The sequence below is a fragment of the Halichoerus grypus genome, chromosome 13 (genome assembly GCF_964656455.1).
Source record: "Halichoerus grypus chromosome 13, mHalGry1.hap1.1, whole genome shotgun sequence".
Lineage (NCBI taxonomy): Eukaryota > Metazoa > Chordata > Mammalia > Carnivora > Phocidae > Halichoerus > Halichoerus grypus.
This window is the reverse complement of record NC_135724.1, coordinates 18,215,468-18,229,504: the sequence shown is the minus strand read 5'-3', so window position 1 is coordinate 18,229,504 and position 14,037 is coordinate 18,215,468. Positions and strand designations below refer to the sequence as shown.

General features: G+C 37.7%; 1 protein-coding gene across 3 annotated transcripts in view; it reads left to right on the top strand.

Moving 5' to 3' along the window:
- The window catches only part of WDR7 (WD repeat domain 7), a 316,799-nt gene that overhangs the window by 247,276 nt on the left and 55,486 nt on the right, over nt 1-14,037 (top strand). For all 3 annotated transcript variants that reach the window (XM_078060265.1, XM_078060266.1, XM_078060264.1), the window contains one exon: nt 3,927-4,026. In XM_078060265.1, the coding sequence (XP_077916391.1) occupies nt 3,927-4,026 (100 nt within the window). The remainder of the gene's footprint in view (nt 1-3,926; nt 4,027-14,037) is intronic.

The following is a 14,037-nucleotide window of genomic DNA, read 5'->3' as shown; positions in this document are numbered from 1 at the left end:
ATGGCAGTTTCTTGACTTCTGTTTCTTAACTTCTGCCTAACTTTTTTGGACAGTTTTGTTTCCTTTGTTTCCCCATCTCAATTATTATTTTAGACCCTATAAAATATTCATTGGTCTTAAAAATCAATATGTTTTGCATAGCGTATATACTAGTCACTGGAGGATAGGTACAGTGTTTGAACTTCTTACTGCATTACTTTCTACTGCTCATTTGGACCATATTTATGTATTCATACATTCAACAAAAGATAAAGTCTCTGGTGGAGAGAAACAGCTATAAACAAAATATCGTTTAATATCAGAGATGGTTAAGTACAATAAAGAAAAAATAGGGGGCGCCTGGGTGGCTCAGTTGTTAAGCATCTGTCTTCGGCTCAGGTCATGATCCCGGGGTTCTGGGATCGAGCCCCACATCGGGCTCCCTGCTCAGCAGGAAGCCTGCTTCTCCCTCTCCCACTCCCCTGCTTGTGTTCCCTCTCTCACTGTGTGTCTCTCTGTCAAATAAATAAACAAAATCTTAAAGAAAAGAATAGGATAATGGACTACAGAATAACAGAGGAAGGGCTACTATATTAGATAAGATGGCCCATGAAGATCTTTGTCAAGATCACCTTGGAACAGAGACCTAAATGAAGGGAGGGTACAAGCCATGGGGATACCAAGCAGATGAGGTTTTCAAGTGGAGGGAGCAGCAAGTGTTAAAGCTCCAAAGTGGAAACATTCTTGGCATATTCGAGAAAGTACATGGAGACCAGTGTAACTAGAGCAGAGAGAACAGGGGGAGAGAAGATGAGGTCTGAGAGATGGGATCACATCATAAGGGTCTTGAAGGGTGGTTGTGAACATAAGAGAGAGGTGATTTGATTAATGGTTGAAAAGGATCACCCTGGCTGCATGTGGGCAGTAATGAAAGTGTGGGATCAGTGACTAAATTTCTTGGATGATGACCACCCCAACCCCAGTAAGAAATATATTTTGTAACATTACTTGATTCCAGTTTACTCTTCTTTCACATACTTGTAGTGTTCTCTCTAGAGAGAGACACTTAGGAGAGTTTCCTTGTGATGGGCCAAGTTTCGGAGATCCTTGTTCTGATTTGAATATAATAAAGGGATTCTTACCAGATTGTTACCCAAGAAAGCTGCCCAAGTGACATGTTATCGATGTAGTGAACTGGGGACTGAAATACCATTTTAGAAGACGCAGCACACATCAGTCCTCACTCTGAGAACACCCCCCTCCCAAATTTTGAAGGAATTTAAGATTTTCATGTAGGATCAGGTCGCATCTAGAATAATTTTAAAAACTAGTGGATCTTCCTCTTCAATCCATTGATACCTTTGCAGGTAGGAGCAACTAATGCATATCTCATTATTCCTAATCTTGACATTCCCTCAGTGGAAAACTAGTTCTAGGAGAAGAGTAGTTTAGGGGTATGATGGGTTCTGGAAACCCTCTGCAGAGATAGGCTCACTGCAGCCAGTCTCCCAGAGTGGATACTTGTGAAGTGACTACATACATACCACGGATTTCTTCTGTTGAAAGAGACACTGTTAAAGGAATAAAAAGTTTAACAAGAAATCCAAAGATAAAAACATACCGTAAGACCGTCCCTGTCCAGAATTGTTTAAGAGCTTGTTTAGAAGTATTACTCTGGCAGTAAATTGCAAAGAATGATAAATGCAGACCTGTAATATATGGTCCTTTCAGGAAAACTAAAGATTTGATACCAAGAATAGATTTGATCTTTTTTTCTTCCATAAATTATGGTGTTTATAGATGATACAGAAGGATGAGGTTGATATCCAGAGCATAGAAGATGGCCAATGTAACAAAAACTTTTAAAATTCTAGTTTAAGTAAATTTTGTCCACATAAATGTATTTTACCACAGGTTTGTTTTGAAGAGGATTATTTTGAGGGGTAATTATAGTCATGTTTTGCAGACAGATTTCAGCAGTATTGCAGCTACATCTGTGCAAAGTTTAATAATAGATTTTAAAAATACTTCTGGAAATTTTCTTTTCCTGTGGCTATTAACCTGAACAGAATAAATATTTGTTAAAACATTTGTTAGCTATTATGTTCCATGTTACTGTAATTGGGAGTAAACTGTGTGTGCTTCTGTGTGTATAGATGTAGGTGTAGATACATAGTGATGCCCAACGCTTAAACCACTGTAATGATTCAATAACAAAATAGTAAACGTTTTTAAAGTCTTCTAGATCATTTTTTTTAATTTTCAAGTATAGGAACATTGGAATTTGAGTGCTGATCCCTACCTTCTCTATTGAGGTAGAGTAATATGAGGCTTCAGACAGAAAAAGCTTTGAGAAATCAACCTTACACTAACCACTTAATAGTGGGGAAGCTTCTTATGTATCAGGAGCCTTTAGTGCCTTTCCTTCCCTCAAACCAGTGTACAAAGAGGACATTCCATACCTGAGCACAGCAAAACCAGCAGGACATCCTAAAGTAGTGTCTCTCGTGCAACTAAAAAATGAAGCATTATTAATCTTCCACTGAAGGGAAAGGAGTTGCGTTACTGGGTAAGGCTTAGGGATAGGACAGAAGTATTATTGAATCCACCACTTGCTCGTAAGTAACAAAGAGTTTTAAAACAGTATCTCATTTTCCAGATTTATGAAATGTGTGTGAATGTCATAATGCCATCTCGTGCCCAGATGGCTTTATCACAATGTCGCTGGTTTCAAAATGCTCACATTTAAACCTCTTGTCTGTCTCTCAGCCTCTCTTACCAGAATTTCAGAAATGTCGTCACATGACCTAGTAGTTTTTTTACTCCATTTCAAAAAAGCATTAGAGAAATATTTCCTCGCTGTCATCTCCTTTACCTCCCCTTCCCATCTTTAAAAAAATAATAACAGAAAAGTTAGGTTGGCAGTATGACACCACAGAGAAAAAAGGCAAGGAATGTGTGGTAGAATTGATGTAATATCCTCATAAATATTTAGGGTAGGTCACTTGTTCATCTGCGCACCTCATACTGAGACAATAGCACTAGATAATGGGAAGGTATATTCAAAACTCTTTAGGGATATAAAATCATACCTTATTTACACTTATAATAATTTTTATTCATATCTTCCCAGGCTCTAGCCAGATGGCCATGAATCATTATGGCAAAGAATAGATCAGAAATTCAGATACCTAATCTACTCATGCAAATTAACTTAGAGAAAAGAGAAATAAATAAAAATAAATTAACCTCTTATAACCTTCAAATCATCCTCCCTCAGTTTTCTTTTCATGTAATGCCAAATAAGCACCAAATGTGCTTACTTATACTACCTATAGTCACAGCTGTCATTTAGATAAACCGGCAAATGTGGAAAATCTGTGGAATTTGCCAGATAACTTTTTTCTTATGGATAACTTACCAATTTCATTCTAAATTATTGATATGAACTTAAGTATAACATTAATGTAGCTTTTCTGTAGTCCGCTAGAAAGTATGTTTCACTCCTTAATATTGTAATAAAATGTGAGAACATAATTAGATTGAATATGTAAGCCTTTTCATCTTTTCCATTCTGTTTAAATAGAAGTATTTGCATAATAATTACTATAGCAGAACTGAGTTTTCTTATTAAATCTTTTTTGTATTTGACCCTATTTCTTGCTTGAAAATTCAAAGGTGTTTGTAATGAGGAAGTTGTTTTCTACTGAAAATAATTAATAGCCTAAGTGGTATTCTGCATCATTTTTCTTTCAGTTGATTTTAAGAGTTACTAAAATGAAACAGTTCTGAAAAATCTCGATGTATTAATTATAGATATATTTATTTAAAAATATATATCAGAGCTGACTTCCATCTTTGAGATATGTTCTGTCCACTTGCATGTGCAGGTCATCTCACCTGAGTTTTTTGTTTTGTTTTTGTTGTTGTTAAAATGTTCAATTCAGGTTCTACATGGTCAGCTATTATGAGCGGAATCACAGAATAGCAGTTGGAGCTCGCCATGGTTCAGTGGCCCTGTACGACATCCGGACTGGAAAATGTCAGGTAAATAAATCATTGTGACTTCCTCTCTGTAAAGTGTGGAAGTTATTGAAAGGAATAAGAGACTAGCACTTCACCAGTTGACGTGCTGAGCTGCTGGAACATTATGGATAATGCTAAAGGGATCAATAGTTTAATGAAGGACTCAAAGAATATAGAGCCCTACTGTCTTTATTCACCGGCATCGAAGGGTGGCCACGGATGGGTTCATAAGAGAGCCCAGAGAAAGGTGGTTCTGCTCGCCAGCTACTTTGCAATAAGTCTCTTCGTTTAAACAGTTTTCTGATTCTTCTATTTTTGCCATGCATTTTTTTTCTTTTAAGATTTTATTTATTTGAGAGAGAGAGCATGAGCAGCGGGGAGGGGCAGAGGGAGCAGGAGAAGCAGACTCCCCTCTGAGCAAGGAGCCACGCAGGCTTAATCCCAGGACCCTGGGATCATGTCCTGACCTGAGGGCAGACACTTCACTGACTGAGCCACTCAGGCGCCCCTGCCATGCATTTTCTGAAAGAAGTTTGATGATACATTATTATGATTAATGACTAACCAAAAATTAATTTCCTAAGTAAAATGAGGGATTTGGCAATTCTAAGATCGCATTCTAGCCAGAGTTCAAGAGAAGAAGAAAACCACAACAGCATTTAGTATGGCTGTATAAAAAAGAAACTAATGAAATAATATATTATTTTTATACTTTTATAACTCTTTTTATTTTTGTAACACTTTATTGTTTATGAAGAATTGTTCTTGATTTTGATGACTTGATTCTCAAAATGTACCAATTGGTTATGGCAAGTCTGGCCCCACTTTAGATATAAGTGAATCAAAACTCCGGGAGACTTTGAATCTCTTTATCCCAGAGGTCATACTGTTAACAAATGGCAAAACCAGGGCTAAGCTCCCCTGTGATCATGGTGAATTTATAGTGCTCATTGGAAAATAGTTCCAAGTCATAACTTCTTATGTTTCATTATCGCATTTATCAATGCTGATCTATTCAGCCAGATTAGGAATTATATTCACCTGTATTAGATAAGTATATATTAAACTGTATTAGGAATTTCCAGAAGGAATATGAAGAAATTAATAATGATATAGCTAAAATTTTAAACTGCCTCTTAAATTTAATAGGCTATTAATTAATTCTCCAAAAGTTTCCCTGACTGCTTTCCATGAAAACAGTAGTGCTAAGAGCTGGTAATAGATGATGGGGGTAAAAATTTCAGGGGTCAGGCATGTTTAGAGGATACTGTTGGAATGTTGAACACGTTTCTTTATGCAAACTTTCTCAGTCTCTAATGTGTGAATATGCATTTTGTGTGATGCATAGAGGACGCACCATTTGCCGTACTTGTGTAACTGTTGAATTTTGTTTCTGTGAATTTTTTGACATTAACTCCTTATCGATGGCCATATATATATATTTTTTTAACTCTGAACTCTGACTTTGAGCCATGAAATCACTCTAAATACTTTTTTAAAAATTAAGTTCCATGTTGTTTGTAAGATTCTCTCCTAAAAGGGACAGATTCTTCAAATAGTATTTTCAGAATCTATTTTGGTAAGACGGTTTTTAAAAATGAGAGTATATTATTACTAGCAGACTTGAGAGAAATATATCACAAACATTGATAAGGTAAAGACAAAAAAAAAAATAGAACAAAGGGACCTTTTCAAGCTTCTTTAAAATTGAAGTATAGAAATCAGAGAGAAGACTGTTATTGCAGAAGTCACAGTTGGCACCAGCAGAGAGAAACGTGATGCGCTGTGGCACGGTGAGGTAACCCAGAGGAGTGAAGGACGAACAGCAGTTAAGAAGGAAGGACAGAGCACCGAACAGTCCTGAACTATACATTTCTTGACAGTTTTCTTCCTCCTCAGTGGTCTCAATGAAGGTCTTAGGAACATGCAAAAAACATAATAATTTGAATATTTTACTCTTTTTAATTAAATTACTCAAGATACACTTAGTAATCAAAGGCATTCTTTCTTAACAGGAATTTGTAATGTCATTCATATTCCATTTTATTTTCTGTCCATCATTTTAGTACATTTAGACATTTTAGTGCCCCCAGGTTTTTTGGTCTACTTCAGCTTCTTGATTTTGATATCCCAAACTACCGTTAGTGTTCTATGACTGAATAACCTTTACCTTCCAGCTCTGTATGAAAGTAAAGGTTGCCTTTTCTTCTAATCATTCAGAACATGAAAACGAAGCTAAATTTCTAAACTCAGTCTTAACTACTTTTGCCAGTTACCAGTTACATCCAGTGACAGTGACACTTCGGGGATTCTCTTAACTCTTTCATGGTGTCAGTGTTGTAGTATTTGAAATAAGTGAGTCAACAGTTGAAACAGAACACACAAGTATAATTGGCATGTTCAGAAATGATGTCTTACAGGTGAATCCAAGGACTAGGAATTTTGAACTGGGAATGCAGTAATGCATTTCCTGAATTAGCTATTGGAATCCGTTGACAGAGAGAGTGGGACAGTTTTCCTAGCATGAGCAAAGACACGGAGCTAGGACCTAACACATGTAGAGAGGATAATTAGTAAATTCACTGGACTCTAGGGAGTGGGGTTCCAATTAGGTGGAAAGATAAGATAACCACTGTACAGGGAGAGTCACAGCTGGTGGAACATCTGCTGTGGTCTGTCCAGGATGCCAGATGCTGAGAGAATATCCCTGGGCCCAGTGGAGGCAGAGAACCCAGGACTGAGGGAGAGGGGGGAGGACATGTAGATTCCATGTCGTTGTTACTAGGTTAGTTGGTAACAGCATAGAAACACTGAACCCCTTTCCCTTACCTTTGGCATTGGCTGCTTTTTTTTTTTTTTGACCCATCTTCTATCTACTTGTTCTTCCCAAACATACATAATAGGAGATAATACAAAGCCACAGAATAAATATGCATATCTGTCTGGAACATGAAGTTTACTTAAGTGTTCCCAAGCTCTTGCCCAGATCGGCCTGCCCCGGTTTCAGTAAATCAAGTTCTGCTGGAACACAGCCACGCTCCTTGCTTTGAGGGCTGCGTGTGGTGCCATCCACTACAACAGCAGAATTGAGTCATTGTAGCCGGCAAAGCCCATACATGGTCTGCAAAGCTGAAAATATTTACTCTGTGGCCCTTTACGGAAAAAGTTAGCTCACCGAGGAGGAAGAGTTAGCGAATTTAACTGCAAAGTCTGTTAAAACGCCTCAGTGTAACGTATCGGAGAAGATGAATTAGAAACTGGGCAACTTGCATCCCATCGCCACTGCTTGTGAATTTCATAACCTTGGGGAAGTTTCTTAGCCTGTCTGAGCTAAAGTTTCCCCACCGTAATCAGTGATAGGAATAGTACCTGTTCTTGCGTGAGAAGTAAATAAGGTAATTGATGTGAAATTCTTAGCACAGTGCCTGTCAAGCTGTTAGTCTTTGGTAAGCGCTGGTTGTTATTATATTCAGATAAACTTGGAAATACATCACATTGCAGTTAAATTACATTAATTATAGAGAACGTGAAAGGTCACAGGTGAGACATGAGGGTGTTGGTAGTAGACTCTGGGACCAGTTCACAGTCGTCAGTGAGGAGCACTTTGGTGGACAAGTTAAGCAGGGCTGCCTTAGGCCATGTGCAGATTTTTTCTTCCTAAAGGTAGCTCTTGCCTGTGGTGTTAGGCTGACTCTCTACTGATTGTGGAAATCAGAACTTTGATGCAGTTCAGTAGTTAAAAATCCTATTGTGTTGCTGACTTCACTTTTACCTGGCAACTGCTAGCAATTTAGGCATATACCTGACTCGGATTTTGCTTAATTAAAAAAAAAAGAAAGAAAAGTAACTCCCTATGAAGTACTTAAATTTTGTTGATAGGCAGTATTCCTGATAAGCAGGCCAGTTAAATTCCATGAATCCTTAGAGCTATAGGTTTGTGTGTAGTTAAATCAGCGATGAAAATCCTCCCTCTAGGGGCGCCTGGGTGGCTCAGTCGTTAAGCGTCTGCCTTCGGCTCAGGTCATGATCCCAGGGTCCTGGGATCGAGCCCCGCATCGGGCTCCCTGCTCCGCGGGAAGCCTGCTTCTCCCTCTCCCACTCCCCCTGCTTGTGTTCCCTCTCTCGCTGTGTCTCTCTCTGTCAAATAAATAAATAAAAAATCTTTAAAAAAAAAAAAAAAAGAAAATCCTCCCTCTAGCAATATTTGCCTTTGGTTTGGCAGACTTGATATTATGTCTCACTGATTTCCCAATCTTTTTGAAACACAGTCTTTGTAATAAATAACTGCTGGCTCTGTGCAAGATTCTCTTAGGCTCGTGTTGGCTAGTTTTCCTCTCGGAAGTTTGTACCGTGTCACTTGGAGGTATCTGATCCACTTTGGTAAATACAGATACTTCCTTTTCCATAGTGCTCAAAAAAAAACTACAGTGATGTATGACAGAAAGTATGGCAGAAGTCTTATCTAAATCTTGAATTACTGAAAGAACTTTATTATTGGAAAGTTTAAGTTCCTTAAAAAACTCATTTTTGAAGTCTTTTTTTTAGTGCCTAGAACATAGTGGATGCATAATAGAATACATGTTGATCAAAAAAAACACTGAGTCTTTGGAGTAAAAAATATAATAAGAAACATTATATGACATGGTAAATGAAACTAAAGTATGGCTTAATTATATCAAAAATATATGGGTAATTTGGGGCATAGTTGTATTTTGGTTTGTCAGAAACATCTTATGAAATTGTTTCTAAGGGATATCTTATAGGATATCTTTTCAGAAATGGCACAGACAACCTCTTTCTTATGAATCATGAAAGGTACCTATATTTCTGTAGTGGACCATGACCAGGTCTGCCATAGGCCAGATAATGAAGGAAAAAATAGAAGCAAAGATTGATTGTATTCATAGCACTGTGACAACTGAGGTCTAGCTATAATCCATTCTAGACCAGAAGGTAAATTCTGGAATGCTGATGTGTGACCCATCACACAGCTTAATGCTGTAAGAAGTAATGAGCCCGCATGTTGAGTTCCTCTGGCCTTAACAGATTCCTTACTCTATGTAGGATAGATGCCTTGAACTTCAGATGTCACCTTGTAATTGGGCTCAGCCCAAACTCCAGGCCCTGAGGCTTTTATCTGCTAGACATTTCCATTTCGCTATCTTGTCATTATTTCAAATTCAGTGTTTTAGAAAATCTAAGCCTACATTCTACCAGCGTCTTTTCTAACCTACCTTTTTCTGTTAATGGCGCAATTATATAATGACATCACAATTCTTACTCCTTGTCCTTTACCCATCTGTATCCAGTCACTGAGTTCATTGCTCTTTCCTTAACAGTATACCTGAAATCTACCTTGTCCTCTGCTAACAACCTAAATTAGGCCCTTGACCTTTGTGCTTCAAGGCCTTTGAGATTCTGGCTTTGATCATCATAAATAATCCCCTCCTCCTCTGAGCTGCATTTCATTCAATAACAACATCCTCTGTTGTTCCCTATCATGGTCCTCTCCCAGTGTACATAGGAAGCATTCAAAAATATCTGTTGGATGATTCGTTGCAAACTGAAGATTTCAAGAAGTACCCCTTTCCAGTTACTTTTGTCTTTAGGTTATATGGAAATGTCTGCCTTCACTGAATGTATGCAGTTGCTGTATACTCGTAGGTGGAACTCCTGCTTAACAAAATGCTGAGGATAAGCCACATTAAAATAATGAAAATTGGCCCTGTTTTCATTAATAATTCTATTGAAATTTATTTCCCTTTGACCTTCCTTTGATTTCCGTAAACCCACTATAAGTTATATGGCCCTCTCAAATTCTTTACTTGTACCCATTTGTCTGGCTCAGATAAATTATAATCATTTCTTTGATAGTATGTGCAAAATACCAAATTTGATACTAAAATTAATTCGCAAGTTATATATGTTCTCTTACGTATTAGAGCAGCTTCTGGAGCCTGACTTGGATTTGAATCCTTGCTAGGCCCTTATTAGCTTTGTGGCATGAGCAAGGTCCTTAAATGCTCTGTGCTTTAGTTTATTCATCTACAAAATGGACACAATAACTCCCATAACATTGTGTTGTAAAGATTAAAAGGATAAACATATATAAAGCAAACGTCAGCCAACAGTAAGGGCTTAAAAAATGTTAGCCATCATGATTATTATTTAGTCATTGCTTAAATAAGACAAAATCAGTCAACCTCATTCTCTTCACTCCTGCTGTTATACATTAAACTTCATACCAGGTAGATTTATTATAATTTCTTTCTTATGATTTTCTTTGCTGCTCTTATTTCCAGACTACTTGATTAATCTTACAAGTAGAATGAATAGAATATCAAATCAAGTAATTAGCAGATTTCTAGATTATAGTTACTGATCTGTCCTCATCATATTCTTTTTTTTTTTTTTTTTAAGATTTTATTTATTTGACAGAGAGAGACAGGCAGAGAGGGAACACAAGCAGGGGGAGTGGGAGAGGGAGAAGCAGGCTTCCCGTGGAGCAGGGAGCCCGATGCGGGGCTCGATCCCAGGACCCCGGGATCATGACCTGAGCCGATGGCAGACGCTTAACGACTGAGCCACCCAGGCGCCCCTCATATTCTTTTGTTTGTCCTAATTTTCCATACCATAAATCTGTTGTCCTACTGATATTTTTTCTTCAATGATTTTTTTAAAATCATTACAAATACTACTTTTAATGTTACTGCTATATTAGAATCTTTCTGAGTAAAGTAATTTTAGGCTGATTTTTAAATACAGTATTCTCAGCTGCCAGCATATCTCAGTTGTCGGCTCACCTGTTTGCATGTATTTAAAGTCTTATATTAACCACCACTGGATTTTTTTTCAAGGACTTTTATTACTATATAATTTTCCACATCTGTTTTCTTCATCCTTTTTAAGATATAAAAGATCAAGTCAGTAATTCAACCTTTTTATTATTATTCTTATTTTCAGTTTCTCGTGTTAGGTAGCATAATTTTTTGTAGTTTCTCTTGGTTTCAACAGGAATAGTTGTGACTGTTCTCATTCTCCCTCATTTGCATATCATATATTACTTATCCCGTCATTACTTATCTACTGAAATTCAGTCTAGTTTATTTATTAACTTAACTTTTTTTTTTTTTAAAGATTTTATTTATTTATTTGAGACAGAGAGAATGAGAGAGAGAGAGAGAGCACATGAGAGGGGGGAGGGTCAGAGGGAGAAGCAGGCTCCCTGCCGAGCAGGGAGCCCGATGCGGGACTCGATCCAGGGACTCCAGGATCATGACCTGAGCTGAAGGCAGTCGCTTAACCAACTGAGCCACCCAGGCGCCCTATTAACTTAACTTTTTATGTAAATCACAAGCCCTTTTTATGTTGCATAGGTGGGTGGCTGCTTTTATAACTCAAAAGAAAACTGTAGTTAGAATCTTAAGGTTTGTTGTTATTTGATTTTTATTAGGTGTGAGTTGGTCTAAAATTTTTTATTCTGCTTCATCTCTGGATCTGGCGGGCCATGGCCAGTGCCCGATTCCGTTTCTTCTTTTTGTCAACAGGAAGCTTCCTGTAACAGTTGTGTTGTTGTTCTTGTTGTTGTTTTTTTCTGACAGAAGTATTTTGTTTTCTTTGACAATAATGATCCACTGATACCTAGCCAGTCAAAGTTGAGTAATTTGTGTAATTTCCATTCTCCCCATGAGAAGTCTAGATATAATGTTTGAACGATTAGCATTTACATGAGAACAAGAGAAGAGGAAGATATGGAACAGCTGATGAAGGAGAAATCTACCTGCTTTTTTCTCTGGCATTCCATTTTTTCCCAAAATGAATTATATTGATTGCGTCTTTTGATTATAAATGTAATTCATGCTCATTTAAAAAATAACCTCAAACAGTAACAGGATATTTAAAGTGGAAAGTTAAAGTCCACCGTTACCTGTCCCTTAGAGTTAATTCCTGTTTTAGCTGTTTGTTGTAAATCCTTTGAGTCTTCTTTCTGTAATATACAAATAATATTATCCCCTTCCTCTTCCTCTGTATAATTGTCTTCTGCAACATGTTTGTATTTTTACTTAACAATGTATTATCTCTTCCGGTGACTCCATCTATCTTATTCAATAATGGCAAGTATGTGATGAATGCCAACTATTAGCTGCAAATAAAACAGGCACAGATCCTGCCCTCAAGGAGCTTCTGTCCTCGTGAGAGGAGACAAACAAGAAACTAAACAAGGAAACATCAGGTAGTGGTAGGATAATACAGTGGAATGACTAGGTACCTACTTTGGGTGCTCAGGGGTAAACAACACACTGAGGGGATGACTGTGCACCATCTAGAAGAAGGGTATTATAAAGAGCAGGTGGTACAAAGAGTAAGGTCAGAACACTGGAAAGTTTGGGGAACAGAAAAAAGGCAAGTGCAGAGGGCACTGGTTTTGTGAGCGAGCAGAAGGGAGGGTTGAGGTGGAGCTGGATAGAAGGCAAGGATCCAATCCGGAAGGCCAGGGTGGGGATCTCAGATTTTATTCTAGTGTGATGGAATGCCTTTAGTGAATTTTAAGCAGGGAAATTATATGGTCTGTTTTTTAAAATTATTTTTTATTTGTTGTTTTGGAAGGCTTGTTCTTTATTTCACAACATTGGAATCATAATAAACATACTACTCTGCAAGTTGAAATCTTAATAGTGTATCATAGCTAGACCTCCCAGTTGAAAACCATTAATCTAGCATGTTCCTTATAAAATATGAAATACTTTAGGAAACTGTTTTTCTGTTGATGAGATATTCAAATTGAATCCAGCTTTGCATTCTTACAAACAAGGCTGCAATAGACATTTTTGAATATATGTCTTTATACACCAGCGCTTTTCTCTCTGTAGGATAGATTCTAAAAATTGGAATTGGTTTGACCCATTTTTATTTTAAAAGACTGCTTGCTGCTGAGCTGGGACTAGGGTTGTTGCAGTAGAGATGGAGAAAAGCAGGCAGATGAAGGAGAGCCAATAGGTCTTGACTATTGTTCAAATGTAGGTGCAGTGTGGGGCAGTTAAGGGGGAGGCGGTGGTGAGAGAGAAAATTCAGGGGTGATTCAGATGGATTATGATGCCCTAACAACTGGGAGAAAAGCAGGCGAGGAGTAGGGATGAAGCTCAGGACTTCACCATTGGACATACTAAATGTGAAGGGCTATTTTAAACTGTTAGGATGACTGCATAGTATTCCAAAACACAGATGTAGGAGAATTCATTAACCAAACTTCTCTCAATTAACATTGAAGCCCCCCTCCCCCCCACCATTTCTCACCATTATAAACAGTGCTACGTTGACTAGCCTGATTTTTATAACTTTTTATACTGCCTATCTGATTTTTTGGGGTAAATTCCTGGTTGTAGAGTGCTAGGTCAGAAGATTTGTGCATTTGATTGCCAGAATGCTCTGAAACTCTTTTCCCACAGTTTATGGGCATTAGTTTCTTTGCACCCTCCCTAGCATTCCTGTGAATAACAGAATGACTCTTGAACTGCAATTATTCTCATAAAAAATGAAACCCCACAGTTGGTTTATTTTGCCTCCTATATTTGTCATCTCACATGACAGACTGTTTGTTCATTTATTCAGGAGTTGTCACTCATTTTATTTTTTAAAATATAAAAAAAGTAAAATTAAAATTTAAAAATTTTATGATGGCTCTTCTCTGTTCCAGACACCATATTATAGGCAAGACATCAAAAAATAAACACGAACTATTCCTACCCTCAAGGAATTTATAATCTGGTATGGAAGACAAGACATAAACCAGTGGTTGAAATACTGTGATCATCCTTTGCAGCAGTGCTATCTAGAATGCTGTGGGAGAACACAGGAACACCAGCCTAGACTTGCTTAGGAGTCTAGGGAGAACGGTCTGGCAGGGCTCTCTAAAGGAGAGGACATCTGAATTGAACCATTAACAATTAGGAGTTAGGCAAAGAAAGAGAAGGGCAAGGGACTTTATGCCAGGCAGAAGGTACAACATCTGCAAAGCCCAGAGGAGCAAGAAAG